Source organism: Drosophila willistoni, assembly GCF_018902025.1.
Source record: "Drosophila willistoni isolate 14030-0811.24 chromosome XL unlocalized genomic scaffold, UCI_dwil_1.1 Seg142, whole genome shotgun sequence".
In the NCBI taxonomy this organism is placed as follows: Eukaryota; Metazoa; Arthropoda; class Insecta; order Diptera; family Drosophilidae; genus Drosophila; species Drosophila willistoni.
Genome location: NW_025814053.1, coordinates 1379646 through 1404067, shown reverse-complemented (window position 1 = coordinate 1404067; position 24422 = coordinate 1379646). Strand labels below are relative to the sequence as shown.

The window sequence follows — 24422 nt, the reverse complement described above, 5'->3', positions numbered from 1 at the left end:
TTTGCAAACGGGGCTCCCTAGGAAGTAGTTTTTCTTGGCCGGAGCAATAATCTCAAGTCTCTTTCCCTTCGTTTAAAATATATATAGGCACACATATTTTTTAATTTTTGTTTTAAGTGTGACACAAAATAAAAAGACTGAATTTTTGGTCCACTTGGAGAAATCTGTAAGCATATGTGTGCATAAAATGTTAATAAATATACATTGTTTAAATTCTTAAAATAACTTATAGTAATAACTGTATATAATTTATCAGAAAATATATAACAAAGAAAAGCTGTAAAAATATGATAATAAAATCTGTAACGATACAAAAGGAAATCTAATTTTATACTCTATTCAAGTTGACCACGACATTATTGGCCAATAGGAGCACCAGCCCTGCTTCCTTATGTCAGAAATCCATATTTAATTTGCACAGCTGCTGAATTGCCGCTTTGCAATAAATCTCAAGATTATCGTTTTTGAGATTCATCAATATGCACTGCTCCTGATACCGAAAGACCATCTTAAAGACGGACTCGGCGGCAGCGCACAATTCCGAAAAAAGGCAGAGATTTTGTGTATCTTTGGCCGCTAATTTTAGATACGTGCTCCGAGAACGTCTCTTTCATTAAATTTGTGGTCATTAATTGGATGACACTTTCACAGCAGGACATGTTGAATTGCTGTGAAAATTACCCAATTAAATGGGTTCGATCAAAAACTACTGGAGGCAGAGCAAAGTCCTGTGTGTACGACAGATCATCTAAGGACTTTAAATTCAGACGAGCACGATCACTAGAAATGCGACCAAATTGGATCTGGCATCCAATCTGACAGCTCGGAGCACTGCCAAGAGCAGTGGCCATAAGGTCTCAATTTGTGCTACTGCTTGCTGTTGCTCTGGCAGTTACTTTCGACAAATACCAGCGTCTGAGTCCCGTCTTGGAGGCAGGCCAGGAACACGACAAAGAACTGGAATTGAAAACTGTTTATTATCTGTGAATATGTACCTATATACAAGGTGGCACAAAAGAAGTCATCCGATGAAGATGATATCGGACAAATGGGTGCCGTCACAATTGATTGCCATACGTGTTCGTTTTGGCATTTTCCATCACTTCGGCGAACGTTTCGGGCGATAAATTCTCGCATTCGTGTCGGATATTTTCCTTGACGGCTTCCAAGGTCTCAGGCTTGTTGATGTAAACACGGGACTCCAAAAAACCCCATAAAAAGAAGTCCGGGACCGTTAAATCGGGCGATCTGGCGGGGCAGTGCAAATCGCCAAAACGTGAAATTAAGCGACCCGGAAACGCGTCCTTCACAATTATTCCGCGTTCTTGGGGAGTGTATCGCTCCATGGCTTATTCACTTGTATTCTGTATCTGTCTAGTCCACAAATGTGAAAACAGATTCGACATTGGCGGCCATTTGCAAAAATGAGAGCATCTTGCAATAGGGTGATTTCTTTTGTATATTGTAAATATGCACCTTATCCACAAACGGCAGGTGGTGATTATGAACTTCGTCTATATTTAACAAGTAGACCAAATTCTTTTTGAGCCCTGCCATGGCGTCAAAATCCAAGTAATACTCAGTTTCGCCTCTGACAACCATGTTCAGCTTTACACGCAGCTTCCTCACGAAAAGCTCCTTTTCCTGGCGTGTGTAATAAGTTATTCCTGTAACGAACGCAATATCGTACTCAAATTTTCCAAATTTTACCTTTTACGGGGAGTCCATGGTGGCGCGCTAAGTTTTTTCATAGTGTGACCGTTTGTTTTAAATAATTCTCAAGGAAGAGTACATTGGCTTTCCAATGCATTTTGTTATAAAGCATTTTAAATTATAATTGTGATTGCTTTCATTGTGCTTGCTTTCCCAACATGCCATCCGAGTTCAATTACTAATTGTCAGTCTGAAGTTTGGATTGCAATATACAAAATCTTGAAGACATTCCGCTATACTGTATTCAGAAATGTAAGGGTGTGCAAAATTCGCATTCGATAGCAGAATCTCGCAAAATATAACGGTGAATAATCAGAGTTGAATTTTGCAAAAGATTTCTTTGTTAAGTGCGCAAAAAAATAAATTGGAACTTTTCGTTGTAACTTCTGCAGCTACAACAGAGATCTGCCGTACAACTTTCGTAGGCACATTATCACGGAGAACCATGGGCAGGCAGAGGAACAGCAATCGGAGGAGCAGGGACACCAGACACAGGAGCAGGGTCAGCAGACACAGGACCAGGGGCAGCAATCGGAGGAGGAGGGACACCAGACACAGGGGCCTCTGACTCCAGCAAAGCGAAAACTTCCATGCAATACACCTACTTCCTCAAAAGCGAAGAGCAATTTCAGTTGTGAAAAGTAGGACTTGGAGGATGCGGAAATGGAGGCCATGACCCAAAAAAAGAAATTACCCACTGAAATGAAACGGAAAAGCTTTAATTTTCAACGAAAAATATTCAATAACAGGCTAGCCAAACTGACGAATGACCATTTTAATGATGATGTCTGCTTGTTTACGTAAGTAATCAAAATTTCCGTACATCAATAACATTTTTCAGCACGCCTGAATCGTTCTGTTTCTAAAATTCTTATAATCATTTGTTTTAAGTTACACCGTGTTACTAACACTAAAAAAAACTTTATAAAAGTAGACTGCTCGAAATGGAAATTATGGAAGAGAGAATTTACTGACCTAATGTGGTTTCTACTACTAGTGTGGTGAACGTACTGCGAAAAATATTTAGGATATTTTAGGTACCTAGCCAACTCACGGATGCTAATCTTTCAAATAAAAGACACTTGGATCTACGTGACAAAAATGAGTGGTAGGCTTATATTAATAAAGATGAAAGAGATGTCTACGCAGATCCTGAAATACGCTTTTAAAATATTTCAAAAATTTGGGCTTTTTTTATCATCTGCTTAATTATTATACAGCAAATTACACATATCAATATATTTATGATTAGAACTATAATTGTAATGATATACTCTTTAGAAACTACAACTAACCATATTGTGTTATTATTTTAGATTCAATTTATTTAACGGAATTTTAGAGGATCAAGGAAAGATGTCTTTCTCATTATTTTAATGTTATGTTAATATATCGTCTGCACAAAAACAAATTTTAAAAACTAAATAAAATACCCGGTATCTAATAGAAAATCTCGTCTCGACAGTGTGTCTGTCCTCTAGTTGTGAAGTCATTAACCTCACATGACCATAGCTCGCAAATAACTTCCAATCACCTCTGCAAAGTAGCGTTCCTAACAGACAGCCTTGGGGCAGTCCAAAAAATTGCTCGAAGAATCCTTAAAAATAGAAAATATGTAGTTATATTACACTACATACCCAGTCACTTCAACATAAGTGAAAAGGAAAGAACGAACATTGAATTTTATATGAAGGGAAACAAAGGATATTGCCTACTATATCCATATATGAAATCTGAACCATGGTTCCAGAACAAAGGACACCGGACACGCATTTGACAAAAACAATGCCCATCAAATTAAAAAAAAGTACACAAATTCAACAGAAACCCAACAAACATCCACATCACCCTGCATATCACAGAAACATTACAAATATGTCGACAACTTAGCTACGATAATTTCGATTATGATAGGTGATTACGCACTGATGACACTGCCGAGTCTACTCATTTTGAGCTAACATTGATTAATACATTAGCACTTTATTACAATTTCTTTTTTCAGTTTCTAATTGTTCACAAGTAATAAGCAAATCCAATTGTAATTTGTAATTTTGCTATACGGGTTTGCGACGGAGCTCCCTAGGAAGTAGTTTCTTCTTGGCCGGAGCTCAACTTGGACTCCTTTTTATCAGTAACCTCATCCCGATCATCCTTTTCCAGCTTTAACCACTTGTGGTGCATAGCATTGGCAGCACTAACCCGAAGCCTGGGATCTGTTTGAAGCATGGGCATTAGAAATGCAACAAACTCTTCGGCATCCTTGTCGGGCCAACGATAGCGGTCGATTAGCACATTAGTCAAGGATCGTGGACGCAAATCTTTCACGTTTCGCAATTCGCGACCTTCAAAAATTGCAGATGCATAGTCGCCATAACTAATTAGTTCTTCAGGTATACGGCCGCAGGTCTCGATGATATTTGCTATGTGGGCCTCATCCTGTGAGGCGTCTGCCTCACGCGTTAAGTGCGGATCAAAGAGATAATCACCGGTTGCCACTTCCCAAAACAAACATGCAGCACTCCATACGTCCGCCGTTTCATCATAGCCGGCACCCAAAATGACTTCGACGGCACGATATTCCCGGGTTTGTATATCATCGGTGAAATGGTGATGGAACCAGCAGGCATTACCAATATCGGCGATCTTAACACTCAATTTACACGGCTCTGTGGCAGGATCCTTGCGTGATATTAAATTGATACCGGGTTCGGGTAACTCCTTATTATGTGCACTCAATGGAAAGAATTCACTGAAGGTTGCGGTGCTGTTGGCGGCTAGTCCATTCCTTGGAGATTGTTTCAGTCTAGGAATTGCAGAAGGGAGCTTATGCACCGACGACTTGGTCTTTTCCTCTATACGCTTTTTCACATATCGCATAAATTTCTCCGGACTGGTCATAAGAAGTTTTAACATTTTCGAGCATGATTCCAAATGTTTAAAGCTTTCATTTTTTCGAGAATTCTCGCATTTAAGCAGATGTTTTTTCAACAATGTTGTACGACTCGAAGAACTGGGTTTCTCTTCGATTGCATCTTTCGATGGCATATCACCAACTCGTTCGATCATGGTCAATTTCTTCAATTGTTCCATGTCCTTGTCATCTAATATGATCAGATTATCGAATGTGAAGGGCAAATATGATAAATTGCCACGCACACACGAGGCAGCCATAGTGGGGGTCAACAGGCCCCTGGTGGCCAGATGAAGTAGATCGTCAATGCCACGTTGTCGCAACATAAGCCGATGAGATTGAAAAAAGTTAATACTCCGCTTGATTTTCGAACGTAGACGTCTTTTAGCCGTTTTTGTGAGTTTGGAATCGCTGTTGCGATGATCACCTCCCTCCTCCCCCTCCTCATTGTGCGGGCAGGAGGGACGCATCATTGTAGCAGTTATGCCATTATTATGCTGTCTACTTCTATTGCTATTACTACTATTACATTTACTACAATTAGCATTACCAATATTGCCATTTGCTGTGCTATTGTAAAGATGGGCATGATTCTTCAAATACGTTTCAGCTGCATCATTCGCCTGCGTACGAAATGTGTAATCATCAACCATCAGGAGCACGTTCTCGGGCTTCAAATCGGTGTGTATTATGGAGCATTGGGTGTGCAAAAAGCATAGGCCCTCTAATACCTGTTTGGCAATCTGCTTAACATTCCACAGTGGCAAGCCCTGATAGCGGGAACGTTGAATCAAACTCAGGAGATTTTCGCCCAATGCCTCAAAGACTAGACACAAATGGGTACCATTCGGACCGCTTATATAGAAAAAATCTATCAATTCGATCAACCGTTGACGCAATGGATGCCAATTACGATTGGATATGGTGCGGGACAAACGTATCTCATCTCGTCCCGTTTCGGTGAAATGCTCTGCCGACTTTACCACCTTTATGGCGCAATAGCGTTCACATCTCGCATCGTAGCATAGCCAAACTGTAGAGAAATGTCCCCAACCAAGTTTTCGCAATGTGTAATAACGATTCTGAAAGATATCCCCAATAGCAATAGGATGATAGCCACCCACGCGATATTCGCTTGGACTTTCCTCGCCATTAGTATTTTGACTATGTTCCTCGTCTACTTCTGCCGCCTCACCATCATCATCATGGTCGTCATGGTCGTCATGGTCGTCATGGTCATCATTATCATTTTGGTCATCATGGTCATCATGGTTATCATGGTCGTCATTGCCGTCGTCGTCGTCACCATCATCTCCATAATTTTTTCTCTGGCTATGTTCATGGAATTCGGTTGATTCGGTTGCATTAGTCTGTGTTAAGTGAAAATTCTCCAGCGACTTGGATCGTCGATGGTAAAGTTCCAAATTCGCATCTTCCTCTTCCTCCTCCTCCTTCACCGCCATCAACTTCTCATTCTGTAGCTGCTGTTGCTGCTCCTCCTCTCCCTCCTCATTCTCCTCTTCTTCTATCATTGGCATTTGCTGTGTATCCTCTTCACAATCATAATAACTCATCCTATGATCCATTTGACTTGGTGGTGACGTTACAGATGACTTTGAAGTGAAGCTACAGAATTCCTCAACGTCAACCTCATCGTCAATTCCATTGCGATTGCTTGCGAAATTATGTTCCATTGACATTTTGGCAATACGATCAATGCCTAACCTGAGCGCCGAGGAAGACATAAGAAAGATTTCAACAAATTATGCAAAATTTTACGCTGTTTTTTGGCATTAACAAATTTTTGCTCTCCCCCGTTCGATGGGATTTCTATAACTCTTAATAACCCTCAACAAGACAACTTTTAATAACCTTGAACTCAATAAAAACTATATTGTATATGTGTAATGTGTATTTATGTGTGTGTTAATTTGTGTGTGTTAGTGTGTGTGTCAGTTGAAAATGAGAAATGATTCATTATCTTTCAGCAAAATAATGGCACATTTCTACAGATATACAAATAGCTCAAGGCCAACTAACAAAATGTTTCAGAATCAACTGAAAAATGGATAGAACACTTTCAAGTTATTGACAGAAGGATCCATCATAGTCCCTTTTTTAATATCTTTGAATGTATGTATGTACATATATTTCCATATATACAACCAACAAAAAAATAGAGTCAAGGAAAATGAATTGTATACGATTTTGAGTTTGTATGGTTCATGAACTTAGTACTACTTATAGGCTTATTTCGGTGACACAGTGACCAAATTTAGAGTTCTCTTTAAATTCTTGGTTTAAATTAGTTTTCTCATTGATATTTATATTATTTTTGCTTGTATTTTTATATATAATGATATACATATATACATATATGATTTACATATTTAATGACTTAAATTGTGAATGTAACTGCACTGGGGAAAATGTCGCGTGGGTGACCCAGAAGAATCCTTCTCTTAAAAAAGGACAAGGCCAATATCGTAAAATCATAAGTCTACAAATAAAGCTTGACATTTCTAATTTATGCAAAAGATATTCAAAGTTCAATTCGCAAAGGCAATTGACAATTGTTAGCAATGAACGTAAATTTTGTATAAAGTGTTTACGATTAATAGTAGTCTAATAATACTTGAAAAAATTATTAGTTATGAATTGGAAAAAAATGGATATTATTTGACTTATTTCACAAATTGAATTTTGTTCTGCTTCCGAAAGTCGTGTGAGTGATCTTTGGAAATGTCCATATGTTTGATTATAGGCAAATCTGAATTTCAATCCCATCGACATGCACTTTCTAAGATCTATTGTGTGGCTTTTTATGTCAAAACATGAAATACTTACATTTTTATATACTATATATGTATGTACATATACATATATGTTTCCCGAATCACCAATATAACTTGCGCAGTTTATTTGTTTCTACCTTCTGTGAGGAATATTCTTTTTTTTTTATTTTGGGTTTTTGTTAATATTTTTAAAGCAAAATTTCCATCCTCATTGAACGAATTTTTTTTTTAGTCAAAAGCGAAAAAATATATACATAGAAAATAATGAAGAAAAACTTAAATTCCATTTTCTTTTTTTACGTTTTTGTACATTTTTTTTTGTGTTTGAAAACTGTTTTCATGGCCTGCTACTAGTATGAATTTTATAATTACATAAATGTAGAGCAAAATGGAAAGAGGGCTTTTGTGTAGATTCGTTGGAATGGAAAATGCCATTTAAAGGCAACAAAGGAAGGGATTAAGGGCACAGCAGACAAAATTGCGCATGGTGAGGGGATGAGGACGACTCGCACAATGCCCTAGGAAGAAGAACATGAGACGAAAGAGCATATTAGAGTGGAGTAGTTCGCTCTGTGGTCTACTTTTCGATGATTCTAATAAACCCCTGACTGGTTGCTACTGGGTATCCGGATAAACTACAAAACTGTTGCCAAATGCGCAAAGTCAGCAGCGAAGAAGGACAAACAGTTTTCCACTAGTATGAGGCAAGGGGGAGGAGGCGGGTTGGAACTGCAACTGGATGATCCTTCAACCATTTCGGCAGCTCAGGTGCCGAACAATAGCCGCCCATTGAGTTTCTATTTGTATTTTGATTGCCAGCTTAATATTTTTTATTTCCATCATTTTCCTTTTTTTGTTTTTCTTTTTGGTGTTAGGGAAACGTTTTTCCTTTTTTTACCCCTAGCTTTCAGTTTGGATATTTGCTCAGTTGTTTAAATAAAGTTTTCGCTGTTTAGGGGCATGAGAGGGGGGCTGTTGATTTAAGTGAAAATTCCAATTCAAATAAAATCGAAGGGAAATCTTTCAACGAGAAGAGATCGAACCGAAATCCAATGAGCAACTGAACCTGCCATCAACAAAAAATAAATAATAAAAAAAATGCGACTCCCCTCCTACTTGTTCGCTTTTATTCATTCCCAAGACTGGCACCCCTTTCATATATGTATATACGTAAAATGGTAAAATTATGATGAAGAAAATGGGAAATCTTGTTTGTAATTAGGTAGGTTTTCTTATCATTTTTTACCCTCTTTTAGCCCCTTTTCCTCTATCTTGTGTGTGTGTATGTGCCCAACCCATTGTTCTATCAATTAAACGCAATTTCAAGTATCCCGTTTATGTATGTTTTTGGAAAAATATTTTCCATAACTGTGCATCTTGAATTACAGTTGAAGAAAAAACTGAAAAACTGGTTGTACATATTACCCCATGATTATTATTCGTATTCACCTTAATTGACTTTGAATGCAAACAAATAGTTGATAAATTAACATTGGATATTTCAGTGTCCCAATGCTGCGTAATGTCCATAGAAATAAAAATTGGAAACCAGTTCTAACAACAATAGATTTTACACAGATATCCGCACTTTTAAGCAGAAAAAAAACTTAAAAGGATATAATCTGAGCTTCAAATTTAACAAAATTTCAAATGTTTTAAAGAACATCATCAAAACAACAAAATAGCAAAATAAAACTCTTTGCTTTCTCATGTCCTCAAAGTGTTGAATTTGGCAAAAAACTAATTATTATTTCAAGTTTACATGACAAAGAGTAATTACAAATTTCATTTTAAAAGGTAAAACAAACCAGATATGTGAAATAGTATATTTACTTCTAAAAATGTTTCGAAATATAATTGATATATCACTAAAATAACATTGTAGGACTCTAGCTTCCTTAGAAGTGAACTAAAATAATCGAAATCAGTCCATCAATAGAGTCATAGAGTCAATAGAGTTCGTCAAAGTCCCAGAAAGCTTCTGCACTCTATGAACATAAAAAAAGTGGTGAAAATTGCATTTCGTTTGAACAGCTGTGGATGGACTTGAGGAAAATCTTTTGTATTTTGTAGAAAATATTCTATTGACTATTCTCTCCGTTCGACAACCTCAGAGAACAATCCAGAGTTTCCAGAAAAAGTGGTAAAACTTGTAAAACTAACAGTTAGAATATGAAATGGCATTTTCCAATCTGAAATCATATGATTTGTGACGCCATGGATGAATCTGTGTACATATAGAAACATTTTCAACCATGCTCAAATTTAGAAATTTATGAAGATGACTTTGGTTAGATTTTAGTTTGCATTCGATCAAATTCAGCAAACTCAGACTCAAACATTTGACATCATTAAATGAATCAGGTTTAAGTATAATAAGTTGGGTAGTATATCTCGAAAATGCCCTTCAGCGTCGTCACTTCAATGCCAGGCTGGTCATAGTTTTAAAGACCAAGAAATGTACTACGAAAATTTAAGATTGGAATATCTTTGACAGCACTTATCATTAGATTTTCATCACAATTTAATAACCGAAGCATGAACTAAAATCACATTAAAGAAGGCTCTTAGCCTTTACGTAGTTAATCTCAATTTATTCGTCTGCTTACATTAAGTATTAAATAGTTAAGTGGTTTAAAAATATAAGTATTAAAGCAATATTTATATGAAATTCAGTTAATAAGTTATCTATTGATATGTACAGACGCAAGGAATAAGATGAATTGAATCTAACCACCCCAGATATATTATCTGGTAGAATGAAGTCCCTATAAAAAAATGTTGACTAACAGACTGCTAATCAGAAGTTAAAAGTCATAAGGAATTCACATGGATCTGAAAGCTCTTTCCTCCGCAAAGAGGACCATCTTCAAACCGTTTGACTATATCTGTTTGAGTAAGGAAAAGAAGAAAGATATTTGATTATAAATTGAAATCGATGCATACATTTTGTTGTTGTCTTGTTGCAAGGACACGCCTGCTGCTGTTGCTGCTCCTACTATGTGCAACTTCCAACAATGAAGAAGACGTTGAAGGAAGTAACAGGAATAAGGACAGCTGTCCTTTGGGTGTTGTTTGCCTAAAGATTCATTTTAATTTTTTTTCCTTTTTTATTTGCCTCTCCATTGTTGAGATGCTGCTGCCTTCTTTTGATGATGATTCCACGCAATGTGCAGTTAGAGAGTTGGTGGATGGCAGACTCGAGAGCGCCTACTACACCTCGGATTGCATCAGTTCGTCGTCAGGAGTTTGGCATGGTTGGCATGTGCCTGGAACGGGCTGCAGCTGCAGGACCTTTGACATCTATTTACCCATTGTTCAATGTGAAGTCATTGTTGAACAAAACACGAAAAACTGAAATAAATTGATGGCGAAAAGCAAAATGTGCCAATTACATACAAGATATTGGACTCATTAAATCAAATGTACAATACATTGGAATTTTTGATTAGTTGTGGACTAACAATAAGACGGACTCTATTAGTTCCTGTTTGAATTAATCTTCTTGAGATATCGTTGGAAAAAAAACACTATGTATATACAATTTAAATACATCTAAACGATAAAAAACGCTAAAAAGGGCAATGAGAATTTGACGTGTTCTCGAATGTAATTTCGAAATTTTATAAATATATTCCGGGGGAACGCGCGACTCCGCGGTCAATTGATAATTGGATTAAAGCCAGTAAGCAAGATGCAACCCTTTTTTGGTGTTTCGTTTTTGTTTTTTTTTTGACGAACAACAGCATCCCATGACCCATGTCCCATCTCATGCATCATGATGATGGTTGACCCTATGACGACCCCGTTTTCATAGTTAATTAAGCAGAGAGAGAGAGAGAGAGTTGGACCTTTTTTTTCGCTTTTGGTCGACTGCATGAAAATTGATTAAGAAAACAATGAAGGAAAGAGCAAAGCAACTGGATCATCGTCATCATCAGTGTCCTGTCCTGTCCATGTCCGGAGGATGAGTTTTTGTGGCACACATGACTGAACAGTAGAAGATACATACACACATACATACATATGTACATACATAGCAGTGTTGAATCTTTAGCTGAGCTCTGATCAGGTGATACGAGGCGGATATATGGCAAGTTATTTATCGATTTGAAATCATTTATCAATGGCAGGATATTATTTGATTGGTGACAGGATATGACTAAGCAAAAATTGTTAACCTCTAAACCACTATCTACATCCTGCCGATTGTCCTGTCATTCGCCCACAATCAACAAAATGAAAAAAAGGTAAATTAATAAAGAAAAGGGCAACAGGATCAGAGCACGAAGAATACAAATTCCCAGATATTGAGAGTATAGTAACTAGATCAATACACCCTTAAATCTGAAAGTTGGAGACATTTTTAAGAGAGAAGACGACTGGTGATCGGTGACAACTGGTCCTTTAATACCCTTACCATTGCAGCTGCTATCCCACAATTGTGTCACCGCAAAAGTTCGCGCCCATGTTCCCATCTTCTATGTATCATGTAATCCTTTAACTGTCACCCAAAGTAACCAAAACAAACACACGAGAGATCATCATCTCTGACCGAAACCGGCAGAATTGTGAAAAGGGGGAGAAGCCAACCGTCTGACCTCTTCATTTATGTCGCGACATTTGGTTGTTTTTTTTTTCTTTTTGGCGGGTCAAAGAGAATACCTGAAGGGGCCAACACGACACGGCAGATTAGGGCGGGCGCGTCCTTCGTCGTTCAGTGAAATGGAAAATTATGCAAGACGCTGAATTTCCAGCAGCAAACGGATCAACCAATCAACTGACCCCTTGCCATGTTTTTATTGTTTTGTATGTTGGACAATTGATTTTCGTGACACTAAATTTTGGTGTAAACAGCTCTTGGTCAGCAGCCTTGCCACTGATGAAGATCACACAAAAGGAGACCAGGAGACAATCAAGATTTGCCCATGGGGATGGGAAAATAGAAAATAGAGCTGTCTGAGGAGGCAAGAGTTCGGAGCAATAAATCACCATATAAACAGAATGATTGTGTCACCTCGACCCTTGTCGGGCTATAAAATTTAAACATGATCTATTGAAATTAAGGTATTCATTAGAGTAATAATAATAGATATATTATTTTAGAGACAAAGAGTCGTTCTTCATTTGCCTAAGATTAGATTTCGGCCTTGAGAATCCATGAAAAATATAACCATAAATAAAAGAAATTATAAATCACTCATACACATTATATAGTATAGTCGTTGAAGACTATTTTAGTAGTCCAGACGAAATTCTTGTCATTTACAAAATAAACACAAAGTTAAACTGAAATGACATTGGTTTCAAATTTGAGATGAGAAAAGATAATTCAGAAGAATAGTTCTAAAACTTTCATTCTAAACAGGACAGCTGCATACCTGATATGCTATGATCCGTATGAAAATCTAGAAACTTTTGGATAGGATTTCTCTGGCATTGAAAATCTCTCACATTGATCAAGTTTTGCTATCGCTAGTCATTAAATTATAGATCTTAAGTGCATTCACTTCCTGTTTCGACAACAACACACATGCTACAAATGCATTAAGGACTCGGTGGCAACTTTTCGACCCAGAAAAACGAATTTTATAATTGAAAACTGTCAACGTGAAACGAATTTCCACCAAGTTGTACAAATTTTCATCGAGTAACCCTAAATTAACCCCAATAATCTTAATAAAACATTAAACAGAACCAACAGAACAAAAAAAAGTCATAAAGTTGCCATCGACAGTAGCTGCAGGTCCTTGCAGGACGCAGAGTTGCCCAAGTCCCGGTCCCTGTTTTGTGTTAATGTGTTAGACGCGTGTGTTTGTGTGTGAGTGTGTGGGTTGAGGCGATTGACCGGGGGAGTTTGGCAATTTAGTTTTCCTGATATGAATCTCTCGTCTCCTATGTGTGTGTGTGTGTGTGTGTTCGAGCACTTTTTTGACAGTTTATCATTAGGTTTTCGGGGATACAAACAACAAACATATGTACTTTGGAATCATTTTTGGCATTTTTAAGGGGTGGCTCATTATTACATATGTATGTAGGTTCATGCTAACATAATGGACTTTCTTCTGAAATTTGTCTTATCTTGTATTTAATTGATTTTCGTACAGTAGTCGTATTCGTGTAAGTTCCATCTAAACGATGTCATTTTCATCAGCATACATATTATAGTTAAGGTGTTAGATATTGGTAAGATGTTGGTCCTTCAATGAAAGTCGCTTGGGGTAATCTCCATTGCAGAGGAAATCGAAAATGACTGTCAGTCCTTTATTGGAACAAACAAAAAGTTATCACGTTGACTGACTGTACAGCGCCAGTTCTCCTATCGAGAGACCACAAGGAGGCCATAACCTCCTACTTTAAGCTTAGACTAGTTGAGATTTATAAATAAATGATGCAAAAGAGCCCAAACATTGCTTTGTCATATCATTGCATATTTCAAAAGGGATTAGATTAGTGGTAGATCCTCCAAACCAACTAACCGTTAGACTACCATTGTACAGTATTCAAATTAGTTACTAATTGCACTATATTTACCACATTGACCTGAAAATATCTTTAAATTCTTTCTTGAATTGCAGGAAAACCTCCATAATGTAGTACGGTAAGCCCATCAAGGGAAGCTGTCGGCGATGCTTCTCCGACCTCCTCGGGCATCTCTTAAGCTCCAGAGTTCTCACGTTTCCTTGTGACTGCACATGGCCGAAAAAACGACAACAACAACAGCATCAAAAATTTAGAGCAACAGAAATTCGCACAGTTTTCTGTCCCGTTCAAAGGAATCTGTCTCTCTGGTGGGAGAGAGACAGGGAGATACACATTGATTTATTTGGCATACACATAAATCTCAATCTGTCTAAAAAATCGAAAAATTGCAACCACAAATTAGTCAATAAACAATGGCTAAAGCGGTCATGGGTTAATACGTTTAACATCAATGCACCACAAGTAAAAAATGAAAAAAAGGGTTCTCAAACAACGAAGGGTTGCGAAATTTATTTTAAAATTAAATTTACCCGTGTATGTGTGTGTCTATGTGTGTGTTGGTGATCTGATTTATTTGGAACAAAATTAGTCCCGTTCCGAATGTCCTATGGAAAATATAGTTCCAATGACTCGACTGAAGACGTTGAATCCTCCGTTGAATCCTCCGTAACATCGGAATCAGTGAACGATACATCATCTTCAGTACTATCGTCGGCAAATGTATTGGCAGGATTTGGCCTCTCAGGTTCAGGTTCAGGTTCCATGGCCTCGCACATGGAACAAGGATACTCTCTGTCGTTTGTTACAGTTTGTAAGAAGAACGTCCAGGGCCACGAAAGGGCACGTAAAACATTGCCTAAGCGAAATATATTATAGGTGCGTTTAGGTTTAGTAGCTGATTACTTACCGGGTAGCATCTGAATAAATTGTAAAACCCAACTCATTTTCGCAATACGTCTAAGGCTCTCCGTAAGATAAGACTATGAACTGGGCAAGTTACTTTTCCAATTTGGAGAGTTGCCAAAAGCACATTTGAGTGAACATTCAATCTGGCAATGCCTGGCAATGCTTTCGATATATTAATCGACCCTGGATTACATGAGCGAACTTGTGGAAGGGGGTTAGAGATGAAACTATAATCGTATTTCAAAACTTAGGAAATTTTGTGTTTTTGTTCGTAATTTTCCATAATGATGATTGCAACGATTATGTTTCCCATATTATATTTTCTTTTTTTTTCGTCAGTCACAGGTCAGTGACTGTTGAAAATTAAAATTTTCAAATCCTTCGTCTTTTTCTTTTTCTTAATTGTGTGTGTGTGCTTCTTTTGTAAATTTTACCTAACGCCTCAGGCTAATCAATTAACCCAAATTTAAGGCAATGCCGAACAGGGGCAAGAAGCGCCAGACGCTCAATAAGTTTTAACATTTTATTCAAATTTAATTTGCAGCAAGATGTACATACATACATATGCACATAGAAGAGTGGGAAACCAAAAACCAGAACCCAAAACTGATCACCCGTCAAGCGTCAAAACGTTTGACAAACTTTCCCCGAGACATCATCCCGTTTGCGGATTCGTCGGATCGGTGAAATGCCGGGTTGATGGTTTGGTGATGGGATCGCGTCGGTCAGGTCATTTGCATTTTAACCCCTTTTCCCATATTTCTAAAACGATCAAATGTCTTTTGCGGTTGTTGTTGAATTCAAAGATTTATGTATAAAAACAAAAAGTGCCCAAGAAGAAACCCATTTTTTTTGTTGTTCTTTTCTTTAGAAAATCGTTGTTTTTCTTCAAAGGATTTGGGTAATTTTCCTAAAAATTTAATATGCAAATATGTATGTCTATGAGGTGGGGGGTTTCGCCGACCTCGTTGAACCCCTTTTTGTGTTATTAAAAGTTGCGCAGGCGCGCCCCTTAAAGCACTTGCCAACACTCTATTGCCATCTTCGTCTCTGTGCAGCGTTGCCAGATGCAATCATATTCTTTTTTTTTGTCGACCTTGACTTGCAAGTTTTCTTTTTCTGCTGCATGCGCCAAACTAGTAAGAGTGGCAAGTTAAGTACATACGAAAATTTTTCCAAGAATCAATGGAAACTATTGACAAAGAAATCCAGCAGAAGGAAGAGCCGCAGACGGCTTGTCCGATAATTTTACAGGCAAAAACGATGTTTCCGGTTCCCACAAGTGTGCTGCCGCCCATGTGGCTTTCAGTGCCACTGCCGCCGGTGCCACCACCGGCATTCGTTTTACCACCATCAACACTGCCACCAATTCCAGAGGTGGAGGAGAAGCTATCCGCAGAGGAGGAAGTGCTGGAGGAGCTGGATGAAAAGGAGAATGAAAATGCAGATGAAGAGGTGGATGAAAAAGTGCCCGAGGAAGAAGAGAAGGAGAAGGAGGTGGATGATACTGGATCATCCAATGCTAATATCGATCAGTCTGATTCTTCGGAAATATATTTCAATAATTTGTTCAAAAATTTATTTGATGCAAGAATCGAATTGACATTTTTTTGCAATACACCTGGTTTCTATAGAAATGGTTGCTGGTATAACTGGAAATACAACTTTATACCAGGAGTATTCACACCCTCAACAGATTTACCAGCAGAAGCAGTCGTACCACCGTTTACCACAGTGGTGGTGACACTTCCACCGCCTCCACAAATTCCCACCGTGTTGATGGATTTAGTCGGTAATCAGCTCCCAGCTCATAGCTCGGTTGGGGCGGTACCAGTAGCTAGATCCCAGGATGAGTCCAATACCATTGTAGAGGTTAAAATTATAGGTACACAGTTTGCACAAGTCACACGCCCTTCCATAGATGAAGTCATCATTGAGACGGGCCCAAATCAGAAGAATTCAATGATTCTAAAAATTGCATCTCGGAGTCCAGCTAAAACTCTCGATGAAGATCTCTCGTCATTGGGATCTTTTGTGATTCAAACTACAATGTCTAATCCAACGGATACATCAAAGCTATCAAATGAGATGAGTATTCAAGTGCCCTTTAAAGCTCAAACTTCCACGAGAACAACTGGAACAACAACAACGACGATGGCAAATACAACTCCAATCAGTTGTAAGCATGGAAAAGTGGAGACTTGTGATCGACAGATTCAGGTGTTTCCCTCACCCAGAGTCGCAATGACTTCCGAACTATTGAAGAACGACACAAAAAAGGAGCAGCTTGCTCCATTATTACCAACTCCAATTGAGTTTCCTAAATCATCAGACATTAAAGACTTTGTTTCAACAACCAACACCGAATCAGAGTCGCCGATGGGAGTGGAATGGAAGCCATCAGGCGAAGATAGTCTCATGGTAAATAGCAAAAAAACTTGTCACATTTCAAGCACTTCAAAGCAATCTAATCTGAATCTTTTATCGTTCTTATAGCCCCAAGCCCCGCTGCGGAGTATTGCCACAGAAAATGAAGCATTTGTTGCAAATATAGCTTATTGGCCCCCTTTGGGCACTCGATCGGCCAACAAATGTAGGTCCTGGCGTAGATTGCCGCCAACAAATGAATCGGCTGTTCAGACTGTGGCAGCATCCTCCAAACAAAGATCAATAGGAAGTCAGCGTAGTCAACACAAGGGAGAATCTTCTAATCCTGGAGAGAAGCCACAGACGAAGAGAATTGGCAAGCAAGACGCCAACCAGGAAATGGAGGACAAGGAAAACAAATCCAATGCCCTCAACACACAATCGACTAAGGCATCACCCACAAAAAAAACCCTTGTCACTCCGGCTAAGCAGATCAAACTGAAATGCAAAAAGGAAGATATCTCCAAAAACCAGAATGCCCGATTAGAGGCATATACATCGAATATGTTCGATATATTGGGAACCATTGATACGACTTCGGGGACCGACGAGACTGATGATAATGATGGTGGACCAAGTGTCGATACGGAAACTGTTGGTCCTCAATTGACCTGTCCAGCTCGTCGAAAGAATTTGAAAAAGAAAAAACCAAAACCAAATCAGTCAACAGTCAAACTTGATGAAAATAAAGATCGTAATAACACTAAAAAGAGGCGTAAACCAGCACCAAAAACCAAATCAGTTGCAAATACCCAATCCGAATCGTGCCAATGGAGGGACCTTACTTGTGTTAATTCTTTGGCCATTTGCCGTGCCACGGGTGGCCGTCCAACCAGATCACCATCATCGCATTCAATGGCATCATCATCGTCGTCAGAAGGGCCATTGTCACTCACCTGTAGCGAAAGTTCAGATTGCTGAACGATGCTATTCAAAAGTAATGTATAAAGTAAAGTCAGCCATCAGCTCTATCAGCTAATTGTGGCCAATAAGTAAAACAGGTGCGTTAATGAGTCGAAAATGGACTTTCAATCAATTGACATATATTTCACAGGTTTAAGGTGGGCAAACCTTAGAAACTAACAGCAAAGCGATGACACGAAAGTAATTCAAACCCTTTACACCTAAACCTAAAACCTATAGTGAGTTATTACAACTAAACCCGTTCAATACTAACAATAATCTGCTGCATCTGTGTACATCTACAAACTAACACACTAATAAAGAGTTGAATACGATTTAATATCTGTTATTTATGATATATGTATATATTCTTTCATTCTCTTCCATATTCCCAGGATTCCGAATCCTTCTTTTCCGCTTAAACAACACCTAAGATAAATGAGTTCATGAACCATTTCCATTGGGGTGACAAACCCTTTGTAGAGCAAAAAAATTGCTACAAATGTTGCCGATCTCATCTCAGTCGGCCGCATATCATTAATGCAAATCTATGGGCCAAAATGGGAAGAAGACTTCAGAGGATTCCCTTTGTTCCCTTGCATTTTTCGCACTACCCCGTCTTGTGTGTCATGTCATTGAAAATATTATTATAACAATCGTCTTTTGCTACTTCATTAAGTGCGGATCACTTGACAGACAGACGGCTAGATAGATAGAGCCGGGAATAGAAGGGTAACTCTCACTCTCCGTTAGTGACAGAATCATTCCCCCTTTTAACCGACCACCCCCCACCCATTTTCCGATTCTATGATCTTTCAAGGAATTTGCGGCAAAGCCGTGAGAGAAAAAATAACACTTGAAGAAAATGAAAGAGAGAGAGAGAGAGAGATAGAGAGAGGAAAGCGTGCAAAAAGAAAAAGGAAGGAAGATGAGATTTGCATAAAACGAACTAATCTATACCCTTCCAAAGAAGGTCTTCCATTTGTCAATTGATTTTCCTTCAATTTAAACCATCTCACGAAACGTGAGTGCAAAGAAAACTTTGGTTTTGTCAACTAACTAAAGGACCTTTTTCGCTAGAAGGAATTCAAATGATGCCAAAGGATTAGAATTGAATTATTTGCAAATTTTCCGCATTGGCCTTTAATGAAGAAAAGAAAAGTCTCTGAAGAAGAAGAAGGGGTAAGAGATCGAACCAATGATTTGGCAAACAAATTTTACAAAGGGAAAATATAAATTGCACTTCAGAAAAAGGTCACATGGTTTTTTAGTTTCCACTATGTCCGGGTGTTAGACTATGGGGTGAGTCCATGTTGAAGGCTCTGAAGGGTTACAGGTATTTCACATTTTCGCGTGTGTCATGCTTTAGTGATTTTAAACTCTCTCTATATTCAAATATCTCTATCTCTGTCTGTTTCTTGTTTACGAAAAGCAAAAGTATGCGAGATAGAGAGAGGGCGAGAGAGGGAGAGAGAAAGACAGACTATGTTAGTACTATTTTGCATAGTTGTGTGAAAAGGCAGCTGGAAATTGGGCAAATCGGTCACCCCCTCGGGGGGAGGGAGAAAAGGAAAGAAATCAAATATCATATATCAACTTACATATCAAAACACTACAAAAACACAAACAACCAATGTGCCACCGACTTTTCAGGTACAAATACATGTACTCCTATATAGTTTCCTACATCCCCCAGTTGATTTTTTCATTTTCTTACTTATTACATGCACTCACACCTTTTCCTCTCACCTTTCCTCTACTCTCCTCTCCTCTCCTTGCCATGTCTTGCCTTGCCGGCTACCGACAAGTCAGCTAGGCAGCTGGCAAAGATCAGACCCAGACTCAGACCCATAACCATTTTTTTTGTTTGTCGTTCACCCAGATCCATAATGTTTGAGACATATGCAAATGTCATTTTATGCAAATTTTGTTGTTTTTTTTTTTTTCGTCTCCTTGGGACATTTGATATTTCCTCTGGCTTCTTGGCATTTATGAATTATTGATCTTATTGGCAGTCTAAGCAAATATCAATTGAGCAATAAATTGTTCAAAATGGAAAAACTTAATAATAAAGGGTTCCAAAAACTTGACTTTCTTCAGGGGCTGAAGTTATCGATACGCGTGAGTCCTTCGTTTTTAACTCATTTGGCCTGTCCCCGTCCCCGTTTCTGTCCCTGTGTCCCATGTTATATAACATGTGACATGACATAGTCAAAAAAGGAAACAGTAGCTGAAAGCAAGATCCAATTACGATAAGTCCCTAAACTCCCTGAGGAGTAAAAACGGAGGGGCCAATTAGTTGACTTAGTCGCCCGTTTGATGGTCGCCCAAAAATTGAGGTTCCAAAAAGCAAACTGACCACGTGGCCACGTGTCCATCTCGACAAACAAACACACAGCTGACAGAACACGAACAAAAAAACGCAGCGATCTTCATTAAATTTTCAATTTCCATAAGCATGAGTGAGTTCTTTAATCAGTTTCAGTTTCTACACCAAAAGCTAGTCTCAAAATAGTAAAGAATCTATTTTATTTTCTGTCTGCATTTTTATTCTTTATAATCAACACGAACCATTAAGAGTCCCAGATTACCTACTCTTGAGTTATGACTAATATTACACGTTAGTTGGCAAATATTATCGTTATTATCAGTAGACTAATATAAATATTTTTGTTTAGTTTTTTCCTTAGATTGAATATTTCACATTAAGTATATAATACTTATACTTCTACTGCTCTAATCATAATCCTAAGTAGCTTGATATTCCAATAGATATCCTCCAACTTTTAGTTACTGGAAACTTCTTAATATTACAACTATTAGGTTTAGCCTTAGAAGAGAATTTTTTCACACAGTTCTCCATTGATTTCATGAATTTCCATAGATCCTTTTGTCGTTTTCAGTCTGCTTTTGTGTCGTTTGTCAAAGGACATCTGGCATCAGTTGTCGGACAAAATAAATCTAATGCAATCCCCTTCATTTTTACAATTCTTAAGACTGATGCAAATCTATATATGTGCATATATATCTACAAAATGCAAATAGATATGCAAAAGAGTAAGAAAAAACCACCCGCACAGCTGCAAAAGGATACAATTTTTGGGCCTTTTATTGTGCAATATTGTCCTGGCCTAACGAAAGGATTTGCGGCACCTTTGCATTGCAAAATGTAGATGATTTAAGCCAGATACGAAAGAAGACCTAAGCCAAATGAGTTTTTCTAAGGGCTAATAGAAAATTAAAGATCAACAGAGATAAGCAAAACCCGAATATATGTATCTATGAATGGGAAGAAGGATTTCACTCATTCAGGATTGACACACGCTCAATGAACCTGATGGTACTCCGGTACTGGGACTTTCTCACCTCAGGTGTCTAATGAGCAGGTAGGCAGGGACTAGAGAGGGATCTGGAGTAACATAAATCTCCTACTCCGTAGGCGTTGTTAATCCTTTCGTCACTTAATTAGTCCAGGCAAGAAATGGGATCCATGTGCTCTGTTGTTTGCTGCTGCTGTGCGGCAACTTGATAAATACTTAAAGATTAGCAGCAAGAAAAACAACAGCAACAAGATTTACCGTGACTAATAATTAAGTTATACACCTAAATACATATGTATCTGCTACTAATGCCTAGAGTTCAGACGGTTTATATATATAGATATAAAATAAGTAAATACAACTAGAGAACTCGTCGAACTAAATGACAGATTTAAGATTCAATTTATACAAAATCAAGAAATAATTTATATAATTGTAGTAAGTATTTAGAAAACATTTTGAAAATATTATTATTATTATTATTAAAGTGTACGATATAGTTGTAAACTATCAACCTAACTATATTTTACAAGCACTGGCAACTAAGGTCTTCGGCTTAGGCGAAAACTACATCCATACACTAGCCTGGGATTCGAACCCGGATCCTCGTTGTTCAGTTGACTAAATGACTGGGCCAATTAGACATTTTGAAAATATATTTTTGGGAATATTTTTAAAAAGTTTCCAAAATACAATATAGATATCTAAGCCTGTTCTCGTCTCCGTTTCTGAACAAATTTATCTTCTTCTGCATTCATTTCCAAATTGATTTATTGGTGTGAACCAATTTCAAATCGTTACCACAAAAGTTTTATAATTTCAAAACAATCACAAATGGAAAGCAAGCAACTTTACGTTTGAAAACGGAAGCGATAACAGCCCCGAATCATTTAGTCATTTTCATTAACATAACATATCAAATATTAATACATTAGTTAATTCATTCCTAGATTTTGTTTTTACCAACCAAAATTTGCCTTACAATTAGATAGAAATCTAGCTTTCTTGCATATAATTTGCTTTAAACTTTAAAACAGCTGGTCAAAAGGATGATATCTTCAATTAATCAGGTAAGACAAGGTAAGGTTTTACTAGAAAATGTCTACAAGTGAATGATTTTCTTGTTGTTTTTCCAGAAGACGAACAGAACTTTCAATGATTTTCAGCTGTGGCCACAGTTCATGGTCAAGTTTTTCGAAAGAAGGTCATATTCAGATGGCGTGACCTTTCCACCTGCTTGGAGAAAGAAATAACATACTATATACATAATTGAACCACGAAACCAGAAAGGAAGAAAATGACCAAGTACGTAGAACGTACGAGTCAAGGACAAGGAGCAAAATAAAGCCAACAGGTGAATTTTCAAATGTTTTGTATGATATTAGAGTGTGGCAATACATATGAATATAGGGAAAGACGCAGTCATGGAGAGAGAGAGAGAGAGAGAGAGAGAGAGAGAGAGAGAGAGGAGTAAGGCGTGTTTAAGGGGACAAGGACCCGCAGGATAACTGTTCAAGTGACTGACTGACTGGAGTGAGACGAGGCGTTTTCACTTTTTCTCTTTTTTGTTTTTGCACATGTTGACACATTCACAACTGACGTTTGACTTCCTGACACATGCAGGACATACAGCAGGAACCAGGAACTACGCCAGTTGCAATTTTTGCAACTGTTTCTCTCGTTCGCTCGGTCTCCTTGCCGATCCTCGGACCGGATAAGCGCAAAAGGCACGCGGCTGGCCAGCAGCAGCGCGACATTTGAAGCGGGCGGACGGCGGCAAAATTGTGCGGGTCGAAAGGTGCACACAAGTCGTGGCCAGCCAGCCAGCCAGCCAACCCCATAGAGATAGATAGTAGTTACCTTTTGTACGAAATTTTGTCACTGGAAAACAAGCGGGTGCATTTTGTGGAAAAACTCAATAGCCTCAACATGTCGAACCCCCCTCCCGATTGCATTTTCTGCACTCGGCAGAACGTTTAATTTGCAATTAGAGAACGCCCCCCTCCTCCACTAGAGACGGCACTCCCATGTATCGAGCGAGCCCGGACATACTCATTTTCCGCAAATTTTCCATTAAACACAACGGCGACAAAATGAAAAGTGTGCCATTTAAAATTAATGAAGAGTGAGGGAACAACACAAAGAGAATATCGTTCTCTGTCTATTATAAAGTTCTCGTTTCTAGATTATCGCAGTCTATTAAGTTGTCTTCGATTCAAAATTGATTTTGATATTTTTAATGGAGCTCTCTCTTCTTTCGTTTGTCCCTGCTGTGTGCTAGGGTTGAAAATGGTCACTAGAGATCGCTAGAGATGTTTCCTTTCAAGTGTTTTGTCGCTTGATTAAGTTGGTAACTACTAAAAAATCACTTGACCTCCTGCAGATTCCTCAGAGATGGGAAAACTTCTCATTAGCCAGTGCATTGAACTAGACTAAATGGAGAGAAAGGAATTGGGAACTGGTCAGTGGTGGTCGTAGGTCTGCATATCATTAAATTGCGTTAAATGAGCTGTCATAACATTTGTCCCTCAACCCTTTCCAAATTCTTAATCTTAAGAAAGAAGGAGAGAGAGAGAGAGAGAGAGAGACGGAGAGAGGTATAGAAGGGCTAACTAAACCGTTAACACTTTTCACAAGGATATGGATACATATATAATATGTCCATATGTTTCCCATGATAATGCTCAGTAGAGCGTAAAAGTTTATATATTGTGACAGTCGATCCGCACCAGACAATGTGAAATATTTTCTTTTTATGTGTGTCTGTGTGTGTGTGTTTTTTATTACTACCATATGATCCATAATGATGGACATCCGAAAAGGGATGTGCTCGGTCACTCATAAGGTCAAACCTGAAAAATGGGAAATCAAAAGTTGTGAAATGTTGTATGCAGGTTTTTCACTTTCCGCCCCGCCTGTCAAACCTTTCTTTACCTCCCTCCGGTCGCCCGTCCGTCCGTC

General features: G+C 38.3%; 2 protein-coding genes and 1 long non-coding RNA gene across 3 annotated transcripts; 2 read left to right on the top strand and 1 right to left on the bottom strand.

The window, feature by feature from the left end:
* Positions 1–1994: 1994 nt before the first annotated feature.
* LOC124460543 lies at positions 1995–3109 on the top strand. Its single transcript, XR_006954455.1, has 3 exons — positions 1995–2017; positions 2106–2513; positions 3030–3109. It is a non-coding gene; the product is annotated as an uncharacterized LOC124460543 (long non-coding RNA).
* A 551-nt stretch (positions 3110–3660) lies between these two features.
* LOC6652966 (protein kinase dsk1) lies at positions 3661–7492 on the bottom strand. Its single transcript, XM_023181357.2, has 2 exons — positions 7475–7492; positions 3661–6352 (listed from the first exon to the last, which is right to left on the bottom strand). Coding segments are annotated over exons 1-2 (2559 nt in total). The 5' UTR covers positions 7477–7492; the 3' UTR covers positions 3661–3795.
* Positions 7493–15912: 8420 nt separating this feature from the next.
* On the top strand, positions 15913–18499 carry LOC6652965. Its single transcript, XM_023181399.2, has 3 exons — positions 15913–17232; positions 17308–18239; positions 18293–18499. The coding sequence occupies exons 1-2, from the start codon at positions 15997–15999 to the stop codon at positions 18157–18159; spliced, it is 2088 nt and encodes a 695-aa protein (XP_023037167.1). The 5' UTR covers positions 15913–15996; the 3' UTR covers positions 18160–18239; positions 18293–18499.
* Positions 18500–24422: the final 5923 nt, after the last annotated feature.

Coding starts and splice junctions, on each gene's coding strand:
- LOC6652965 (XM_023181399.2), top strand. CDS start 15,997: ATGGAAACTATTGACAAAGAAATCCAGCAGAAGGAAGAGCCGCAGACG. Junction 17,233..17,307: donor CAGGCGAAGATAGTCTCATG/GTAAATAGCAAA, acceptor TCGTTCTTATAG/CCCCAAGCCCCGCTGCGGAG.